Here is a 23,025-nt window from a genome sequence, read left to right on the forward strand (position 1 = left end):
CAGCATACATTCCCTGATCTTGCTAACATTCTTTCCTAGTACCTGTCCTTGATTTCACAACTTAAGTGTAGTGATAACAATGGGACTTGCTTCAGGAGCTTAAAGGCGACTTGATTAGGAAAAGATGGCTGGGAATGAAAGGGTAAGTATATCTGAAGACCATATAAAGAGTGAGAGCTTAGAGAATAAGGGTTTGAAGTGAACAAGGCACCACTCAGTCTATGTCTTTGACTGCACTAGGTACCATGCAAGGTGCATACGAACAAATATAGACATTCCTGCACCCATATTTTATATTAGATTTTACACTTCTAAAAGTGGGCAAGGAATGACTATCAAAATGCAGTCTTGACATATACATGTGCCTACACCCATTTTTAAAATGAGGAAACTGAGGCTCACAGAGCAAAAAGGTTTATTCAAGTTAATATTCCTATGGCTTGGCAGAATTGTGTTGCTTACAAGTTTAGGTTATTACAAACTGTTCTTATACGAACATTGTTGTGCATAGGTGTTTTTTGGATATATGTTTTTGTTTCCCATGGAAGAGAGATTGTTGGGTCATAAGGTCAAAACTCCATTTATACAGTTCTGGTGAATCTCCATACTGCTCTTCACAGGGGTTGTACATACCCCTCATCAATGCAGGAGAGTTCCGTTCCCCACACAGTCTCTCAAGTAGTTGCTGTTTCTGTCTTTTCATTTATTTATTTAGAAAAGGAGACATTAACAAAAACATAGGACAGAGAGGTACAACTCCACACAATTCCCACCACCCAATCTCCATATCCCACCCCCTCCCATGATAGCTTTCCCATTCTCTTTCGCTCTGGGAGCATGGACCCAGGGTCATCGAGGGTTACAGAAGGTAGAAGGTCTGGATTCTGTAATTGTTTCCCCGCTGAACATGGACGTTGACTGGTCGGTCCATACTCCCAATCTGCCTCTCTCTTTCCCTAGTAGGGTGTGTTTCTGGGGAAGCTGAGCTGCAGGACACATTGGTGGGGTCTTCAATCCAGGGAAGCCTGGCCAGCATCCTGATGGCATCTGGAACCTGGTTATTGAAAAGAGAGTTAACATATGAAGCCAAACAAATTGTTGAGCAATCATGGTCCGAAAGCTTGGAATAGTGGAGAGGAAGTGTTAGGGAGGTACTCACTGCAAACTCTAGTGCTTTCAGGTATATATTTTGCAGTAGTTTACGGATACGTATGAACATAAACTCTCTCTCACAGAAACTGGTGTATATCTAGGTTTTGAGACTTTGTTAGATAGTGAACCAACTGAGATGAAATTAGTGTGTACTATAAAAGGAAAGGTCTCACCCGAGTAATGAAGCGGAAGGGTAGTCATTCCACACGTGAAGTCTCTGGACACAGTCTGAGGTGAAGCATGTTGAGGTGGCAATTGTTGCGTTGGTTAGGTTGTGATCGACGGATGCAATATTATTTGGTATGGATTGGGAGAGGCATACGGGAAAGTGGGCCCTATCCAAGGGTTCCAGGACTGGGGGAAGTAAGGGCTCTATAGTGGAGATGTGAGGTTCCTGCTGTCTTACGGTTCAAAAAGACAATCGATAGTTAATGTTATCATCACATTATTTGGTAATTGGGTTAACTTTGAAAAGTCTTTTTGTTAGGGTTTGCTGTACAGTATCCAGTATCTTGTATATAGCTTTGCTATTGGATGCTTCTAATCTACTTGGTCTAGGCTTTTGAGAAAATCTGCATATCAAGTACACAGCCTACATATTAAAAAGATTCAGTAGTTTGTGTTTTGAAAAACTTTGAGACATACAATTGATTTTCCCCCTCTCATATTAATTAACTACTGATTTATATGTCTACATTTTGCTAGGAGTATACATAAACACCATTCCCACCACCAAAAGACTGTGACCCATCCCTCCCACCCACTCCCACCCCCCCACACACTGGCTCAGAAAGCTAAATGTCTACCCCTCACCACAGGGTTTTTACTTTGGTGCCCTACTTACAATTTGATCTGTTTCCCTTTCAGATCTTAATCAACTTCTGTTGATGAGTGGGATCATCCCAAACTCATCTTTATCTTTTTAACTTAGCTCACTTAATATAATTCCTTCTAGCTCCATTCAAGAATGGTCAGAGAAGGTGGGTTAATTGTTCTTAATAGCTGTATAGTATTCCGTTGTGTATATATACCACAGCTTTCTAAGCCACTCATCTGTTGTTGGGCACCTGGGTTCCTTCCAGGTTTTAGCTATTATAAACTGTTGCTATGAACATAGGTGTACAAATATCTTTTTGGTTGGGTGTTACGGAGTCCTTAGGGTATATCCCCAAGAGAGAAATAACTGGATCATATGGAAGGTTCATGTCAAGCCTTGTGAAAATTCTCCAGACTGCTCTCCAAAGAGGCTGGACCAATTTACATTCCCACCAGCATTGCAGAAGGGTTCTTCTGTCTCCACAGCCTCTCCAGCATTTGTAGCTGCTGTCATTTTTGATGTATGCCATTCTCAAAGAGTGAGGTGGTATTTCAATGTTGTTTTTGCTTGCATTTCTTTGATAATAAACCACCTGGAGAAATTTTTCATGTGTTTGTTAGCCTTTTGGATCTCTCCTGTAGTGAATATTCTGTTATCCTCTGACCATTTTTAGATGGGGTCATTTACTTTTTTGTTGCTAGGTTTGCTGAACTCTTTATATATTTTGGTGATTAGTCTCTTGTCTTATGTTATTGCATGGGAAGATATTCTCCCATTCTGTGAGAGGTCTCCTTGTTTGTGTGATAGTTCCTTTAGCTGTTCAGATGTTTTTCAATTTGATGTAGTCCCATTGATTTGTTTCTGCTATAGTCTTCCTTGTAATTGGGTTTGTATCATCAAAGATGTCCTTGAGGTTTAGGTGGGACAGTGTTCCACCAATGTTTTCCTCTATGTATCTGATAGTTTCTGGTCGAACATCCAGGTCCTTGATCCATTTGGAGTTGATTTTTGTTTTCAGTGAGTTAAGGTTCAGTTTCATTCTTCTGCATGTTTCAACCCAGTTTTCCTAGCACCATTTATTGAAGAGCGCCTCTTTCCTCCATTTAATACTTTGGGCCTCTTTAAGATTAGATGTCCATAGGTGTGGGGGTTTAGGTCTGTTCCACTTGTCTGTGTGCCTATTTTTGTTTCAGTACCAGGCTGTTTTGATGTTGATAGCCTTATAATATAGTTTATGATCTGGGAGTGTGATGTCTCCATTTCTGTTTCATTTCCTGAAGAATCCTTTGGCAATTCTGGGTGTTTTCTTGTTCCAGATAAATGATTGTAATTTTTGTTCTATTCTCTGAAAGAAGCTTGCTGGAACTTTGATAAGTATTGCGTTAAATTTGTATATGGCTCTGGGGAGAATATTCATTTTGATGATATTTATTCTTCCAATCCATGAGCATGGGATGTCTTTCCATTTCTTGGTATCATTTTCTATTTCCTTGAATAATGACTCATAGTTTTCAGTATATTTTCTGTCTTTTCTAATATGACATTCTTACTGGTGTAAAGTGTTATCTCATTGTTTCAATATGCATTTCCCTAACCATCATTGACTTTAAACATTTTTTCATATATTGGTTGGTTCTTTGTAACTCTTTTTTGGAAAAGATTCTTCCCATATCTTCCTCTCCAGTTTTCACTGCAGTTGTTTATCTTTTCATTGTTGAGCTTGATGAGTTATTTAGTTATCAGTTCTCTGGCCAATGTATAACACATAAAGACTATTTCCACTCCATGAGTGATCTCTTTGTTATGGTAGTGATTTCCTTTGTCATGTAGAAGCTTTTCAGTTTGATATAGTCCCATTGATATACATTTACGTTTGTTTTCCTTGAAATTCGATTTGAATCTGTGAACATTCAAACATATGGAAGACTTTTTTGCCTATGTTTCTCACTAGGTATTTAATGGTTTCTAGCCTAACTTCTAAATCTTTAATTTATTTGGAGTTGATTATTTTATATGGTGAAATATGGAAGTCCAGTTTTATTGTACATGTTCAATCCAATTTTCAGGACATTATTGAATAGGTTCTCCTTTTTTACATTTTATTATTTAGGCACCTTTGTCATAAATTTATTGACTATAACTGTGGGGGCTGATTTTTGGACTTTTGATTCCATTCCACTAGTCTGTGTGTTTATTTTGTTTCTAGTACCAGACCATTTTGATTTTAGTGGTTCTATAGCATGTTTTGAGCTCAGGAATTGTAATGCCTCCATTCTTAGTTTTTTCCCTCAGGGTTGCTTTGGTTATCTTGGGTAAGTTTCAGTTAAACTGTTGTATCTTTTGTTTTGCTCTATTGAGAAAATTTGGTGGGATCTTTCATTTAATTTGTATATGGCTTTAAGTAGAATTGTCATTCTAACCATGTTAATTCCCGCAATTCATAAACATGAATGTCTTTCCATTTCTTTGTATCTTTTTCTATTTTCTTGAGAAGTATCTCATAGCACCAGACGTGAATTTAATACTAGTGAGGCTCAAAGCCACTGACCCTGTACATGAGACACACTTCAACTGAGCCTATAATCTCAGAAGATAAGCACACAATCAAAATGAATGTAGTTATTTATTGTTCTGCAGCTGGTTCATATGTACTATTCATATGTACTCTTTGCCTTCTCCTTTTATTTTAAGTCATCTGACCTCCAAGGCTCCCCAACCTGCTATCTTACTTACAACTTATGGTAAAGTCATGAGATGACAAATATATGTGTGTATATATATATATGTGTGTGTGTGTGTATCTATATATCTAACTATCTATATGTACACGAACTCAGATTTATATTATGATATAAAACAGGTTTAAAAATCACAATATTAGTGGGGTACCAATTTAACTCGAGTTTATTCAGCCAGAAAAATAGTGCACTAATTACCTTCTGAATGACCTTTGACTTTCCATATGTCCTGTGATTAAGATAAATTAGATTTGGATTGTGCCCCACTGGCAGAGATCACACTAGGCACCATCTTAACCAAGAGCAAGGTCTCTACTTGAAGGAGGTATTATGTCAACCTGCTACTGCAGGAAGAAAGAAAAAGAAAAGGGATGCTAGCACAGCTTAAGTGTCTCTGTCACCATCTGCTTCTACTTGCTTTACATGGTTGGAACGAACCGGTTTACTCATAGAGAAGGCAATGCATGACCACAGACTATATGGGACTCCATAGAGTCCAAGCCAGATGAAATTGTCTCATTGTTCTCTTAAGAATTAAGAAATGGCACCCACTTGCAAGTCACCCAACTCCATATCACATATTAGATGCCCATCAATATCCACTCTCTCAGTCTCATAAAAACGATCGTCATATGTATATAAACTGAACAGATGAAGCTACTCAGTGCTTTGCTCTATTTCAAGACAATTCCTCTGAAAACCAAGCTCAGGATCAATGTTAGGCTCAAAGACAATAGTAGAACCTCCTGTCAAAGTGTCAATGGACCATATCATCAAAAAATAATGGCTCTATCTAATAGAGACCTGAGAACATAGTCCTCTCCATGTCTTCCCATGCATGTTAGGAAGTCATTGATGCTCAGGTCATCTCTCCTCCCCAAAAAATATATATAACAACAGTTTAGGAATAAAGGAGTAGATGGGATACTGAAATTCACTCTTCCTTTCTGGCTGTACAGAGGAATTTTGAGAGGTATGGAGGACAGTTAATGGAGGCTATGAGGGCCTGACTCTCCATCTAGATGCAGAATCTGGGGTCTGCACTTTGCTCACTCTGCTTATACCCTTAATGCCAGAAGGTCAGGGTGGTGCAATTCTGGGGACCTAACAAGTCTCACAACTTTGTCTCAGGGCAAGCTGTCTGCAGGGTCACAAAGTAGTCACGAATCTTTGCCACATCCATGGCAAAAAAGTGCGCAGTTTGTCATACCAGTCAGGAGAACGGCCCCTAGGGAATAAAAGCAAGTAGGCATTAATAATGGGCTCTTCCTTAAAGAGAGGAGAGATGCAACGGAGGCAAGATAGCTACTGAGAAGCTGCTAGTGGCTTGAGTGCCAACAACATCTGCTGGAAATGGTAGGATTTTTTACCTTTAGCAGGATAGTAAATAAGGGGCGCTAGCTGTGACACCAAGAATGTGACTATAACTCAATTTGGGTTAGAAAATAGAGGAAAAAAAAGGAAAAAAATTAAATTATTATTCACAAAGTGCGCCCTTGCCAGCCCCCAACCAGACCCTGGGGGCCAGAGGAAAAAAAAAAATCAGTGTACAAAAATCAGGCATTTCTTTATGCAAACACCAAATCTGAAGAAGACATCCAGAAATAACTCCCATTCACTGTTGCAGCAAAATCAATAAAATACCTTGGAATAAAGCTGACCAAAGATGTGAAAGACTTGTATACTGAAAAGTAAGTGTTGCTCAAGGAAATAGGAAACCTAATCACAGACAAATAGAGTTATTAAGACTCTAGCCAACAACAAAATTTCCGGACAAAATGGCTTCACAGATGAATCTACTAAACCTTCAGGAAACATTACTCATACTTCTAAAGCTTTTCCTTAAGATCGAAGAAACAGGGGAGTCGGGCTGTACCGCAGCGGGTTAAGCGCAGGTGGCGCAAAGCACAATGACCAGCATAAGGATCCCGGTTCGAACCCCAGCTCCCCACCTGCAGGTTAGTCGCTTCACAGGCGGTGAAGCAGGTCTGCAGGTGTCTATCTTTCTCTTCTCCTCTCTGTCTTCCCCTCCTCTCTCCATTTCTCTCTGTCCTATCTAACAAAGACAACAACAATAATAACTACAACGATAAAACAAGGGCCACAAAAGGGAATAAATAAATAAAATAAATATAAAAAAATGCTTTAAAAAGATTGAAGAAACAGGAACACTCCCTTCTACCTTCTATGAAGCCAACATCACCCTGATAACAAAAGCAGATAGCAACATGACAAAAAAGGAAAACTAAAGACCAATATCTTTGATGAACATAGATGCCAAAATATTAAACAAGATCTTGGCCAACCGAATACAGCAGCATATCAAAAAAATTATTCAACATGACCAAGTGGATTCATCCAAGGAATGCAATGCTGGATCAACGTACATAAGTCAATCAATGTCATTCAGCACATAAATAAAAGGAAAGCCAAAAACCACGTGAATATCTCAATAGACGCAGAGAAAGCCTTTGACAAAATTTAACACCCGTTCATACTCAAAACTCTACAAAAAATGGGAATAGATGGGAAACTCCACAAGATAGTGGAATCAATTTATAGTAAACCTACAGCCAACATACTCAATGGACAGAAGCTGAAAGCATTCTCCCTCAGAACGGGGACTAGATAGGACTATCCGCGATCACCATTACTCTTTTTAAAAATTTCTTTATTGGGGAATTAATGTTTTACATTCAACAGTAAATTCAATAGTTTGTACATGCATAACATTCCCCAGTTTCCCATTTAACAACACAACCCCCACTATATCATTTATCATCCTTCATGGACCTGTATTCTCCCCACTGACCCACCTCAGAGTCTTTTACTTTGGTGCGATATGCCAATTACATTTCAAGTTCTACTTGTGTTTTCATTTCTGATCTTGTTTTTCAACTTCTGCCTGAGAGTGAGATCATCCCATATTCATCCTTCTGTTTCTGACTTATTTCACATAACATGAATTTTTCAAGGTCCATCCAAGATAGGTTGAAAACGGTGGTCACCATTTTTTTTTTACAGCTGAGTAGTATTCCATTGTGTATATATACCACAACTTGCTCAGCCACTCATCTGTTGTTGGACACCTGGGTTGCTTCCAGGTTTTGGCTATTACAAATTGTGCTGCCAAGAACATATGTGTACACAGATCTTTTTGGATGAATGTGTTGGGTTCCTTAGGATATATCCCCAGGAGGGGAATTGCAGGGTCATAGGGTAGGTCCATTTCTAGCCTTCTGAGAGTTCTCCAGACTGTTCTCCACAGAGGGTAGACCAATTGACATTCCCATCAGCAGTGTAGGAGGGTTCCTTTGACCACACACCCTCTCCAGCATTTGCTGCTGTTACCTTTTCTGATGTATGACATTCTCACAGGAGTGAAGTGATATCTCATTGTTGTCTTGATTTGCATTTCTCTGACAATCAGAGACTTGGAGCATTTTTTCATGTGTTTCTCGGCCTTTTGGATCTCTTCTGTGGTGAATATTCTGTCCCAGTCCTCCCCCCATTTTTGGATGGGGTTATTTATTGTCTTGTTGTTGAGTCTGGCAAGCTCTTTATATATGTTGGTTATTAAACTCTTTTCTGATGTATGGCATGTAAAGATCTCCCATTCTGTGAGGGGGTCTTTTGGTTTGGGTAGTAGTTTCTTTTTCTGTGAAAAAGCTCTTTAATTTGATGTAGTCCCTTAGGTTTATATTTGCCTTAGTCTTCTTTGTAATTGGATTTGTTTCATTGAAAATGTCTTTAAAATTTATGCGGAAAAAGAGTTCTGCTAATATTTTCCTCTAAGTATCTGATAGTTTGTGGTCTAACATCGAAGTCCTTGATCAACTTGGAATTTACTTTTGTATTTGGTGAAATACAGTGATTCAGTTTCATTCTGGGATGCAATGGATGGACCTTCTAGTGGTGCATCCCGTGAGCACCCATTCATTGGGGAAACTGACGATCCTTCCTAGCCGACTGAATCCACATGGATCCCAGTCACTTTCAAAGCCAGCAACAAGCAGCTCCTGCCAGCTTTCAAGCTGTTGGTCCTGCTCTTCGAGTCCTCCAACTTAATGTTGAGGGGCTGTCCACTGCCAAACGCGTTCTTATTAGTCAATTGGCGATACGGCATCAGGCAGATGTTATCTGCCTACAAGAAACACATATAGCAGTCGATGAAGCTGCTCGATTTACCATCAGTGGATTCGATTTAATACGCTGTAATCTCCATCATAAACATGTCCGAGCTATCTACGCCAAATCGTGTCTTGCGGACGTTTACCATACGGCCTCTTCGACCTTCTACGACACCATTACTGTTGGAACTATTCAGCTCATCAACGTATATAAGCCTCCCAGTGCCTCATGGGATAACGAGGTCCTGCCTAGCCCGAATCACCCAGCCGTTTATGTTGGAGACTTTAATAGTCATCACCAAGACTGGGGATTTTCTTCCACTCGTGCTGACGGCTCTAAGCCGACTGGGCTTCAGCGAATGACCTCTCCCTATTTAATACGATCCCAAACAACCAGGCTCTTTTCACAGTGTTAGATGGAATAAAGACTCGTCACCCGACCTATGCTGGATTAGCACAGTCAACGGACAAGCCTTTCCTGCTACGAGACAAGTTCTCAGATCTTCCCGCACAGTCATCACCGCCCAATCATCCACATTGGTCTCCAGCTCCCACTGATTCTGTGCTCGGAGAAACTAAGATGGAACTTTCGGAAAGCAAACTGGCGTCTGTTCAGTGATCTTACCAAAAAATCTATTCCTGTAATTCCAATTAACTCTATCCCCTCTGAAGATTCCTACAGTCGCTTCCGCCAAGCCATCTTCAAAGCAGCTTCCCAAGCCATTCCTCGTGGGAGACGTGCTAACTATATGCCTTGTCTTGATGCTGAATGCGAGCAACTACTAAAGCAGTATGTCGGTCGACCCAGATGTGGCTGACCATCTCATTACCTCCCTGGATGCAGCACGCCAAGCCCGCTGGCAACAACTCATGGAAAGTCTGAACTTCACCCACTCAAGTAGGAAGGCCTGGAAGCTTCTTCACAGACTGGGTGCCGGAAGCCGGAACCCCTTCCCGTCTCCCATCCTCCCGTATCTCCAAACTCAGTGGCCAGTCACCTAACTCAAGTTGGACGTGCTAAGATCGACCCAGTCTGGAAAAGAGAAATTTTCCATGAGTGGTCATCCCACTTCAGATTATCTTGTCCATCTCCAAAACTCTCTCCCTTTTACACTGTCTGAACTGGAAGACGCTTTGAAGAGGGTTAAACTGGGAACAGCTGCTGGCTATGATAACATCACCCAGAACTCATTCTTAACCTGGGCCCCGCGGCAAAGAAGTGGCTCGCTTCATTCCTGTCCCACATCTTGGAATCTGAGTCTATGCCCAAAGTTTGGCGTCGTGCGAAGATCATAGTGGTTTTGAAACCAAAGAAAGACCCAACACTGGCTGCCAGCTATAGACCAATTTCTCTCCTCTCCGTGTGTTACAAACTCCTTGAGAGGCTGCTTCTATCACGTATTTCTCATCTTACAGAGAAATTCCTATCACCCGCCCAGGCTGGTTTCCGCCCAGGAAGATCTACCTGCGAACAAGCCCTGGCCCTCTCAACTTACATTGAAAATGGATTCCAGAAGAATTTAAAGACCGGTGCTGTCTTTGATGATCTCACAGCAGCCTAAGACACGGTCTGGCACCGTGGTCTCCTGGTCAAGATCTCAAGATGCCTGCCGCCATGGGTGGCCAACACTATACCGTTTCTTCTCCAAAACAGAAGATTCCGGGTACATCTGGGTGACAAGTCTAGCAGATGGAGACTTGTCTCAAGTGGCCTCCCCCAGGGCTCTGTTCTGGCTCCTACGCTATTTAATATTTACATCAATGACCTCCCAGAAACTTCTTCAAGGAAGTTCATCTACGCCGATGACATCTGCTGTGCAACTCAGGCATCAAAGTTCGACATCCTCGTGTCTCTGATATCTGATTACTGTAAAAAATGGCGACTAATTCCTAACACTGCTAAAACGTTATCATCTGTTTTCCATCTACACCATGCCTCGGCGTCATGTGAGTTTAATGTGCAGCTTGGCGATACGAGAATCCGGCATGAAGCCCAGCCAGTCTATCTTGGCGTTACTCTCGATCGCACTCTGTCATTTCACAAACATCTCATAAAAACTGCAGCAAAGGTGGGCGCAAGGAATAACATCATTGCAAGACTGGCCAGCTCCTCATGGGGCGAGAGAGCTTCCACACTACGATCATCATCTCTGGCATTATGCTATTCCACTGCTGAATACTGTGCCCCAGTATGGTTCCGTAGCCCCCATGTCCACTTGGTTGATTCCAAATTATATTCCTCCATGAGGATAATTTCTGGAACCATCCGTTCCACCCCGGTTCCATGGCTGCCAGTTCTTAGCAACATCGCCCCGCCAGATATTCGTCGGGATGCGGCATCATCTAAGTTCATTTCCCACGTCTACGCTCGACCGGACCTGCCAATATATGTGGATATCTTCGCCCACGTCAACGCTTGACGTCTTGTCACCCAATCTGGTCCCCTACGCCTTCACTGAAGTTCTCTGTTCCAGTCTCTTGGAAACAGAGCTGGCAGTCAGCTGAGGTAAAGAACAAACATCTCATCACAGATGAGAATGGCAAGATATCTATCGAGAGCTCAATAAGAAAGACTTTCAACCAAGACTACTGTATCCTGCTAGACTGTCATTCAGATTAGATGGAGGCCTACAAACCTTCTCAGACAAACAGTTGAAAGAATCAACTATCACTAAGCCTGCCCTGAAAGAAGTTCTGAAATGTCTCCTATAAACAATCAGACCACCATAAATAGGACATATATAAGAACACTCTAAAACTCTACAAGAATGGCGTTAAACTATCTTCAATCTTTGATACCAATAAAGGTCAATGGCCTGAATTCAACAAAACATCAAACTTCTACTGAAAGAGCTACAGCAATATATTAACAGCAACACAATCATAGTAGGGGACTTCACCACACCACTCTCTCAATTTGACAGATCATCCAGGTGGAAAATCAATAAATACATAAGGGAGCTAAATGAAGAGATAGATAAACTAGAACTATTGGACATTTTCAGAGTCATTCATCCCAAGAAACTGGAATACACATTTTACTCAAATCCACATGGGTCATTCTCAAGGATAGACCATATATTAGGCCACAAAGACAGCATCAGCCAATTCAAGAGCATTGAAATCATCCTAAGTATCTTAAATCAAACCGGCTTTGACCTAGCACGTTATGATTGGGCCCTCCTCAATCGCTATCGAACAGGCCATGGCGGGTGCGCCGCTATGTTCCATCACTGGGGAGCCAGAGACTACCCGAACTGCCCCTGTGGCTACAGACAGACTATGACCCACTTAGTCAACGACTGCCACCTCTCCACATTCAAAGGAGGTCTCAAAACTTTACATCAGGCTCAACCTGATGCTGTTGACTGGCTACGGAAGAAGGGCAAACGCTAGAAGAAGTTTCATTCTTTTGCATGTTTCAACCCATTGTTTCCAACACCATTTGTTGAAGAGACTCTGCTTTCCCCATGTAATAGTCTGGACCCCTTTGTCAAACATTAGATGTCCATACGTGTGGGGCCTCATTTCTGGGCTCTCAATTCTATTCCACTGGTCAGTGTGTCTGTTCATGTTTGAAATCTGGGAATGTTATGCCTCCGGTTCTGTTATTTTTTTTTCCTCAAGATTGTTTTGGCAATTCTAGGTTTTTTTCTGGTTCCAGATAAACATTTGTAGCATTTGTTCTATTCTCCTAAAAAATGTGCTTGGGATCTTGATGGGGATAGCATTAAATTTGTAGATGGCTCTGAGTAATATATTAATTTTGATTATGTTAATTCTTCAAACCCATGAACATGGAATATCTTTCCACTTCTTTGTGTCTTTTTCAATTTCTTTGAGTAGTGACTCATAATTTTCAGTATACACGTCTTTCACTTCTTTGGTTAGGTTTCCTAGATATTTTATTGTTTTTGTTGCTATAGAAAAAGGAACTGATTTCTGGATTTCAATTTCTTCTAACAGTGTTTGCATAGAGGAATACCACTGACTTTTGAATGTTAATTTTGTAGCCTGACACCTTACTGTATTGCCTGATGATTTCCAAAAGATTCTTGCTGGATATCTAAGGTTTTCCATGTATACTATCATGTCATCTGCAAATAAGGAGAGTTTGAATTCTTCTCTTCCAATCTGTATCCCTTTAATTCCTTGCTCCTGATTGCTATGACAAGAGCTTCCAACAACTATGTTGAACAGTAATGGTGATAGTGGGCTGTACCTGATCTGAGGGGAAATGCTTCCAGTTTTTCACCATTGAGTATGATGTTAGCTGTAGTTTTGCTATACATAAACTCCACTATCTTCAGGAATTTTCCATCTATTCCCATTTTTTGTAGTGTTTTGATCATAAGGGGATGTTGGATGTTGTCAAAGGCTTTCTCTGCATCTATTGATATGACCATGTGGTTTTTGGTCTTGCTTTTGTTGATGTGGTGGATCACATTGATTGATTTATGTATATTAAACCAACCTTGCAAGCATGCCTGGGATAAACCCCACTTGGTCATGATGAACAATCTTTTTGATATACTGCTGTATCCAGTTGGCTAGAATTTTCTTCAATATTTTCGCATCTATGTTCATCAGAGATATTGGTCTGTAGTTTTCTTTTTTGGTTGTGTCCCTGTCTGCTTTTGGTATCAGAGTGATGTTGGCTTCATAGAAGCTGGCAGGGAGTATTCCAGTGTCTTCAATCTTCTGGAAGACTTCTAAAAGTAGAAGTATTAATTCTTCTTTGGAGGTTTTGTAGAATTCATTTGTAAAACCCTCTGGTCCTGGACTCTTATTTGGGTGGATATTTTTGATAACTGTCTCAATTTCATTAGCTGTGGTGGGCCTGTTCATGTTATCCACTTCCTCTTTACTTAATTTTGGAAGTTGGTAGGTATCTAGGATATCGTTCATTTCTTCCAGGTTCTCTAGCTTGGTGGTATATAGTTGTTCATAGAAGCCTCGCATGATATGTTGAATTTCTGCAGTGTCTGTTGTGATTTCTCCTCTTTCATTTACTATGCTATTTATTTGGGTCTTCTCCCTTTTTTTTTTGTGAGTCTGGCTAAAGGTTTGTCAATTTTGTTTACTCTTTGGAAGAACCAACATTTACTTTCGTTGATCTTTTGTATAGTTTTCTTATTCTCAGTTATTTATTTCTGCCCTAATTTTAGTGATTTCTGTCCTGGTTTCTTTAGGCTTCCCTTGTTCTTCTTCTTTTAGGTCTTTAAGATGTGCAATCAGGCTGTTTATTTGTGATTTTTTTCCTATTGTGTGCTTGTATAGCTATGAACTTCCCTCTTAGTACTGTTTTAGCTGTGTCCCAAATATTTTGATAGCTTGTGTCTTCATTTTCATTGAAGTCTCGAAACATTTTGATTTCTTCCTTGATTTCCTCTTTGACCCAGAAGTTGTTAAGAAGTGTACTGTTGAGCTTCCACATTTTGGGACTGTTACTAATCTTTTGTTGATAAGTGTTAGTTTAATTCTACTGTGGTCAGAGAAGATACTTGGGATGATTTCAACGCTCTTGAATTGGCTGATGCTGTCTTTGTGGCCTAATATATGGTCTATCCTTGAGAATGACCCATGTGGATTTCAGTAAAATGTGTATTCCAGTTTCTTGGGATGAATGACTCTGAAAATGTCCAATAGTTCTAGTTTATCTATCTCTTCATTTAGCTCCCTTATGTATTTATTGATTTTCCACCTGGATGATCTGTCAAGTTGAGAGAGTGGTGTGGTGAAGTCCCCTACTATGATTGTGTTGCTGTTAATATATTGCTGTAGCTCTTTCAGTAGAAGTTTGATGTTTTGTTGAATTCAGGCCATTGACCTTTATTGGTATCAAAGATTGAAGATAGTTTAACGCCATTCTTGTAGAGTTTTAGAGTGTTCTTATATATGTCCTATTTATGGTGGTCTGATTGTTTATAGGAGACATTTCAGAACTTCTTTCAGGGCAGGCTTAGTGATCTAAGTATGATATGTCTTGTCTTTAGGTCTGGATTAATTCTGTTTGGGACCCTCTGGTCTTCTTGAATCTTTGTCTTTGATGTTGTCTATATTAGAGAAGTTTTCAGCTGTTATTGGCAAATGCTTTCTTCCTCTCCTTCTCTTTCTTCCTCTGGTATGCCAATAATGCGTATATTGTTTCTTTTGAAGTCCTTCCATGGGACTCTGTTGTTGTTTTCAGCATCTCTTAATCTCTTTTTGAGATCTCTTACTTCTTTTTTAGTTGTCTCTAATTCATCCTCAATCTTGATCAGTACTTTTCAAATTATTGATCACTATTACCTGGATTGACTTGTATCTAAGTAAGGACTCACAGTGGTGGAAGTTAACAGCTGTTTCAATAGTTCTTTAATCCCTGAGTTGGAGCTCAGTGGTTTAAAAGCCTCTTTTTTTTTCTTCCCTGTAGGCTATGGGAGCCTGAGGGCTTTTAAATTATCAATAGGCTTCTTAGCTTAATCACTGACTCCTGACCAAGAGATAAGGTAGGGTGTGGCAGAGATAATCCAGTGGTTATGCAAGGAGACTTTCACAGCCCCTCAGCTATGCCACCGAGGTCTTCTCCTGAGTTTCCCGGTTAGATCTCTGTCCCCTGGTGTCCCTCCTTGTCACGCTCCAGATTCTGAGGGCAGTAGCAATGAAGACTCAGAGTTGCACTTGGTGAGTCACTGGGGAGTCCTCTCCTCCCCTCAGCTGTGCCCTTGTTGGTGGAGCAGAGTGGAGGTGGTGTTTCAACTGATAAACTGCTGGACATTTAATCTCTCCTTAGGCTCCTCTCTCCTCTCTGTCTCCAGCCACACGTGTTTGTACTCACTGGTGATTTAGTGGGTTCCTGTGGTCATTCTTGTCCTGTCTTGTTTCGGTCCCAGGTGGTCTCCTTTCCACCATTACTCTTTAACATAGTATTGGAAGTTCTTGCCATATAATGTGATTATAACAATAACTATCCATTGTCTTTTTGAACCCTAAGACAGCAGGAACTTCACATTTCCAATATAGAGCCTATATTTCCCCCAGTCCTGGAACCTTATGGTATGGCCCACTTTCCCGCATGCCTCTCCCAATTCATATCAAATAATATTGCATCTGCTGATCGCAACATAATCAATGCAAGACTTCAGGTGTGGAATGACAACCCTTCTGCTTCATTACTCAGGTGAGACCTTTCCTTTCATAGTATTCTCTAATTCCATCCCAGGTGGCTCACTTCCTAAGAAATTCCCAAAACCAAGATGTAGACCAGGTTCTGTGAGATAAAGCATATGTTCACACGTATCCATAAACTAGTGCAAAATATATACCTGAAAGCAGAAGTACACTAGAATTTGCAGTAAGTACCCCCCCAACACTTCCTCTCCATTATTCCAACCTTTGGGTCAACAATTTGTTGATTGCTCAACAATTTGTCTTTGTATGTTAACTCTCTTTTCAGCCACCAGGTTCCAGATGCCATCAGGATGCCGGCCAGGCTTCCCTGAACTGATGACGCCACCAATGTGTCCTGGAGCTCAGCTTCCCCAGAGGACCCCCCCCCTTATAGGGAAAGAGAGAGGCAAACTGGGAGTATGGACCAACCTGTCAACATCCATGTTCAGTGGGGAAGCAATTACAGAAGCCAGACCTTCCACTTTCTGCAACCCACAAAGACCCTGGGTCCATGCTCCCAGAGGGATAGGGAAAGCTATCAGGGGAGGGGCCATGCTCCCAGAGGGATAGGGAAAGCTATCAGGGGAGGGGATGGGATATGGAGATTGGGTGGTGAGAATTTTGTGGAGTTTTACCCCTCCTATCTTACGTTTTGTTAATGTTCCTTTCTTAAGTAAAAAAAAAAAAAAAAAAAAAAAAACAATAGAGAGAGGAGAGAAAGCACTTATCCCAGTCCTGAGAGCTCACTGTATTGAGACAGAGGCAGGGATAGAGAGAGACCTAAGGAAGCATGGTACCTGAGGTCAGCTTGACAGATGTGAGTGAGCTGGGAGCAAGCCAGGCCACAAGGTTCCATGAGATACTGAGAAGTAAGCATCAGAGCCTGCACACCTGACTCTGTCACAGGTTGTTCCGGGTCCAAGGATTGAGAGACCAACAAGCAATCCCCACTGGGCAGGTCAGAGTGCCACATCCCGTGGAGAAAGAGACATACATGCTCAGATTAGTGATGTTGTTCTCCTCTCCTTTCACTCAGGTTCCTAGAGCCTGGCCAGCCAACTAAACTGTGTTTGCTCTTGATCCTGGAAGGAAGGGTGAGGAGAAAAGGTTGAAACAAAGGCTTATGGATGACAATATGGCAGAAAGTTATCTTTCAGCTCCCCAAAATTTAGCTTGAGAGTCATAAACAAAATTAAGTGCCTCTTAGAAGGCACAACATCTTGAAGGATTTTGAGTTGTCAGGTTGACCCCTTGTGCTTATATAAGTTTGGGAACAGTAGTTCTAAAGGATCAAAGAGGGCAAACCTTTGGAGTCTGATCTTACCCTTTCCTGCCCTTGTTTACCTGGGTAAGGGGCTATTCTTCTTAGAAATGTTGAGATGGAAGATAGAAGGTGCCAGGCACACTGTCAGGTTTCCAGCTGTCATCTGGTTTTCCTCAGCACAGGCAATATCAAATAGGAAATAGAGGAGAGTCTGTAGCACCTCTCAATTCTCATCAGGAAGCAGCAAGGTGGCAGCTTGAGCTGCTGCAAACCATTGTTCCTTGGGGAGCACTGTGAGGAAGTAATAGCAAAAGGACTTCCTTACTCCCCCTAAAGTCTCCTGATTCTAGGAATGCAGAAGACACAGCATTGCCAAAGAAAGTCACTAATAAGGAAGGCAGCATATAGGCTCTAGGAGGTCTCTGGGTGATAAGTATATTCCCTGCTGATAATATGCAGGTTATCATGAGACCTCAGGGTTCCAGTTCCAATTTGGAGTTGGAGGAATAGTTTGTGTCCTACAAGAGCCTTTCTAATTCTGCTTGGATGATGTTCCAGTGGGCTCAAAAGTATGGCTCTACTACCCCATTCTATGTTTATCTTCCACTAGGATTCAGGGAGGTTGAGAAGGAAGCAGATTGATGGGGACAGGTAAAGGCAACTCACACTGGTAGATCTGTAGGAAAGTTGTAGTGAGCTTGGTGGTGAAGATAGGTTCAGGCAGTTCTCTAAAACACTGCTTCAGCAAATCATCCACATCATAGGTTGACTGGCCCTCATAACAGATATGGTCAGGGGAGGTTTCATTCATTTGACTCAGGTTCTAGATCCTAGACTTCACTCCAGACATGCAGAAGATGCCCACCTGGCTCATGCAGGGAAGAGAAGAGGAGGCATGCAGGGGCTAGAGGGAAACTATGAAGATACTCCTAGAGATCAGGATGCTAGAACTGTAGGCTTTCTGGCGGTCTGATCTCCAGCAGAAAGGCAACCGATTGGTTCTTTCTCGCTCGCTCAAGGGACGAAAAATGAAGCAAAGACACCGGGGAGATGAAGCGTGCTCAGATCTCGTTTGTTAGCAGGTGGGCAAGAGTTTAAATAGAAAAACAAAGAACATATTTCAAACATGTCAGAAATTACAGGTTTCTTAAAGGTCAGCTTGCCCCTATGGTAGGGGGCTGGTATGACAGGAATTGATGAGATACAAGACAGTTATTCTCCATGATGCAAGCAACTTAATTCTCCAAAGGTATTTGAGAGAAGCACAGGGGTTAAACCAGTAGGGTGAGACAGAGAGAAGATGGATATCAAAAGGCCATATAGTTTGGAATGTCTCTTGTCTGGGGTCTGAGGTGTATGATGCAGCGTGTGATAAGGTGTGTTCTCCTCTGTGATCAGAAGGTGAGGTGAACTTTGAGTAAATGAATCTTAAAGTAGGCGGCCATGTGGCCTGTAGTTAATGGAGAGAAGTATTGAGGTTTCTGTGGGCTTGAGAGTCAATAAGAGAAGAACTTAGTCTGAGAGACGGTTTCTCCCCTTTGCTCACCTTGGTTGAGGGAGACTAACAAGAGAGTATCTTCTCAGACCTCCATCCAAGGATGGGGGAGTTCTCCCTAAGCTCTATCAAGCTTACACATAGCCCCACGTAGAACACCTCCATGTATTTCCAAACCTTCCAGACTGGCCCACTGGGTAGAAGTGACAAAATTAAAAAGAAGGCATTTTATAAGCTAAAGACTAAGGTGAAAGATGGTTTCCAAGGAGATGAGTAGGAAAAGGTAGATATAGGCAAAAACAGGCTCTGGAAGATGCCTGGGCCAGAAAGCTCACACAAAATTGGGCAGAAGGGCGCCTGATCACTATTCTGAAGATAGACGAAGTTGCTGGTGGGCCTGCCCAAACCAAGGAAAGAACAAGAACAGAGAAATCCCCCTTCTTAACTCCTCAGTCACAAACCTCCCCCAACTGGCTCTCCAGGAAGGCTCACCTGACCCAGACACTGGCTATGTAAATAACGCATGGCTTGCTGAATGCTCTGTGGCAGTGGCTGGCCTGTGGGCTGCACATGGATGAGGGGTGGCACCCAAAAAACATGTCGGTAGTCTGGGATCTTGTTCCTCTTCATGAATTTGGGCATTGGCCTATTAATAGAAATGGAAGCAGATAAAGGGTGGTGTAGGATAGGTTTGAACATAAGCTCTTGGACACTGTCTTCAGTCGTTAGGTGGGCATTTTAGGTGGAAATGAGCTGGCTAAAAAACACAACATTCCCGTCATTAGCATTCATTTGGCACCTGCATTGTCAGCCCAATGAAGTCACAGAGGAACAGAGAGAAGACTCAGTCTGGTCCAGAAGATAATGCTAACAATGCATGTGATCAAGCCGGTAAAACAGTTCACTTAGGTGCTGCATTGCCAGGAGGTGACCCAGGTTTGAATACAGCCCCCATGTAATCGAAGAAAGTTTTAGTGCTGTAGTCTCTTTCTCTTTCACCCTCATTCCCTCTCTATCTCTGTCTGTATAAAGGAAAAATGCATGTGTTCAGCAGTGGGCCAAGAATTTAGGGGGGGACCATGGTGGACAGGAACTACACTTAACATATTAGGAGACAGGGTTCCAGAGTGGAGGTAGAAATTAAGCAGGTTCTTGGGGGATAGATAGGTATGATCCAAGAGGATAGATAAGAAATACCATTCCGGTTAGATAAAAGGGAATAGACAAGTGCAAAGAGGCAGGGAAATGTGCATGATATACTCAGGGAAGGGCAAATTAGTCCAGTTGCCTGTAAATGGGAATAGCAGGTCGAAAAGCCTGATGGAGTATTGCAATAACATCAAAGTGTCAACAGAAGAAAAGATCCTGAACCTTAGTCCTTGACAATAGGGAGGCACAGACAGAACAGACTTTTCCTGAAAAATGGCAATTAAAGCTCCATTTTAAGACAATCTCACTGGTGATAGTAAAGATTGAGAATGTAGCCTACAAGAGCCTTTCTAAGTCTGCTTAGTTGATTTTCTAATGGGCTTATAGATATGGCTCCATTACCCCATACTAGGTTTATCTTCCACATACACTAGGATTCAGGGATGCTGAAAAGGAATCAGGATGTTGGGGACAGGTACAGGCAACTCACATAGGAGCAGGGTATATGGGGCTGAGTGATTGCCTACAGGAGAAGTCATAAAATAACATGAAAGTCATAAAATAACATGACTCCAGAACCCAGAGTGTCAAGTTAAGACTTGCTTCTGCTGTGACCTTGAGCAAATTGAGGGAATTGTAGCAGAAGCAGGTCTTAACCTGACACTTGGGATTCTGGAGTTATATATATTTTCATTTCTTTTATGACTAAGAAATTGATTCCAAGGGGCTGGGTGGTGGCACACCTGATTGAGTGCACAAGGACCCTGGCTTGGGCCCCCAGTCCCCACCTGTAGGTGGAAAGTTTTGCAAGTGGTGAAGCAGTACTGCAGGTGTCTCCCTCTCTATCAATCCCTTCCTTTTCAATTTCTAGTTGCCTCTATACAGTAAATAAAGATAATTGAGAAAGGAAGGGGAGAGGAGAACAAAAGAAAAACCTGCACCTGCTTCCACCTGCCAATTGACTTCTTATTCTCAGTAGTCACCCAAGATTCTAGGCTGTACTTATAGGTTCAAATCATATTATAGAATTCTGAACCTGGAAATACATTTGAGATTTTCTAGTTTGTCTCTTCCTTTTCGAAGTGGAGAAACAGATCCAGAATCTGACAGATCTGTGGAGACAAATGATGACACCCACCCCCAGTTCATTGTAAAAACTGAATATCAGAGAAATGAGACCACAGATATGGAATCCTCAGACCGTACTCTTTAAAATGTATTTGTCTTTCTCTGCCCAAAGATTTTTTTTGCCATCACAGAGCAGTTATGGAAGAAGGCAGATTTCCCTACAGAAAGGCAATAACTGAATCAAACTGATAGAAAACTTAGGAGGAGGTGGGCTGAGGGGATGAATGAAGCCATGGTCCTGGACACATTCTGATATTAAAGCCTCTAGGCCAGGCTTGTCAAATTTTAGTTGCCTCGGATTCGACTTCCGGAGGCGGAGCTACGAGCAGCAGATCGCTTTCTCTCCTCTACTCTCCTCTCCCGGATCAACTAGGAATACCAAAGGAGACCACCCGGACCGAAACAAGACATGACTGGAATGACCACAGAAACCCAGTAAATCACCCGTGAGTACAAACACGCGTGGCTGGAGACAGAGAGGAGAGAGGGGCCTAAGGAGAGATTAAGTGACTGCTAACAGTTCGACAGTTTGTCAGTGGAGACACCACCTCCAGTCTGCTCCACCAACAAGGGGACAGCTGAAGGGAGGAAAGGACTCCCCAGAGAATCACCAAGTGCAACTCTGAGTCTCCATTGCTACTACCCTCAGAATCCTGAGCAGCAACACGGAGGGACACCAGGGGACAGAGATCTAACCGGGAAACTCAGAAGACCTATACCTCGGTGGCATAGCTGAGGGGCTGTGAAAGTCTCTTTGCATAACCACTGGATTATCTCTGCCACACCCTGCTTTATCTCTTGGTCAGGAGTCAGTGATTAAGGTAAGAAGCCTATTGATAGTTTAAAAGCCCTCAGGATCCCATAGCCTATAGGGGAAAAAAAAAAAAGGGCTTTTACATCACTGAACTCCAAATCAGGGATTGAAAAAAACTGTTAACTTATATAAAATGGTTAAAACAACAAGAAAAAATATTGGAGACTCGAACCAGGACAAGAGTCCAGCTAAAAGTCCTCCAGAGGGTGAAGCACAAAACAACGAGTTCAACATCCAAACATTAGCTAAGGAAATAATAACAGGAGTGAGTAAAGAATTTGAAAAAATTGTAATCAGAAATGCAGGAATTCTCATTTGTTAATGAGAATATGGAAGAAAATTCTAATAATCTCATGGTTATTAGAGAGCTGAAAGCTGAAATCGCTGAGCTAAGAAGGCAACTAGTTGAACAAGCTAAAACAGTATCAGAGCAGGGCAACAAAACAGATGAACTCCAGAAAACAGTAGAGGGCAGAGAGAATAGAATCTATGAGGCTGAAGACAGAATTAGCAAAATTGAGGATGAATTAGAGACAACTAAAAAAGAAGTAAGAGATCTCAAAAAGAGATTAAGAGATGCAGAAAACAACAACAGAGTCCTATGGGATGACTTCAAAAGAAACAATATACGCATTATTGGCTTACCAGAGGAAGAAAGAGGAGATGAAGAAAGCATTCTCCAGGCCATAGTAGCTGAAAATTTCTCTAGTCTAGACAACACCAAAGACATAAAGATTCAAGAAGCCCAGAGGGTCCCAAACGGAATTAACCCAGACCTAAAGACACCAAGACATGTCCTACTTAGAATGGAAAGGAATAAGGATAAAGAAAGGATCCTCAAGGCTGCAAGAGAAAAACAAAGAGTCACCTACAAAGGAAAACCCATAAGATTAGCAGCAGACTTCTCCATACAAACACTACAGGCCAGAAGAGAATGGCAAGATGTATATCGAGTGCTCAATGAGAAAGGCTTTCAGCCAAGAAAGCTAGACTGTCATTCAGACTAGATGGAAGCATCAAAACCTTCTCAGACAAGCAACAATTGAAGTAAGCAACCATCCCCAAGCCTGCCCTGAAAGAAGTTCTGCAAGGTCTCCTATAAACAACCAGACCACCACAAATAAGACATATATCAAAACACTATAAAACTCTACAAAAATGGCGTTAAAATATCTTCAATCTTTGA

The 23,025-nt window shown here is 41.7% G+C and overlaps 1 protein-coding gene across 1 annotated transcript; it reads right to left on the reverse strand.

The window, feature by feature from the left end:
- Positions 1 to 5,614: 5,614 nt before the first annotated feature.
- On the reverse strand, positions 5,615 to 19,390 carry STARD8 (StAR related lipid transfer domain containing 8). Its single transcript, XM_060182666.1, is given in 6 exon segments — positions 5,615 to 5,904; positions 5,907 to 5,935; positions 16,787 to 16,970; positions 17,022 to 17,071; positions 17,334 to 17,464; positions 19,241 to 19,390. Coding segments are annotated over 6 exon segments (627 nt in total). The 3' UTR covers positions 5,615 to 5,821.
- Between the last annotated feature and the right edge of the window lie 3,635 nt (positions 19,391 to 23,025).

Source organism: Erinaceus europaeus, chromosome X (assembly GCF_950295315.1).
Source record: "Erinaceus europaeus chromosome X, mEriEur2.1, whole genome shotgun sequence".
Lineage (NCBI taxonomy): Eukaryota > Metazoa > Chordata > Mammalia > Eulipotyphla > Erinaceidae > Erinaceus > Erinaceus europaeus.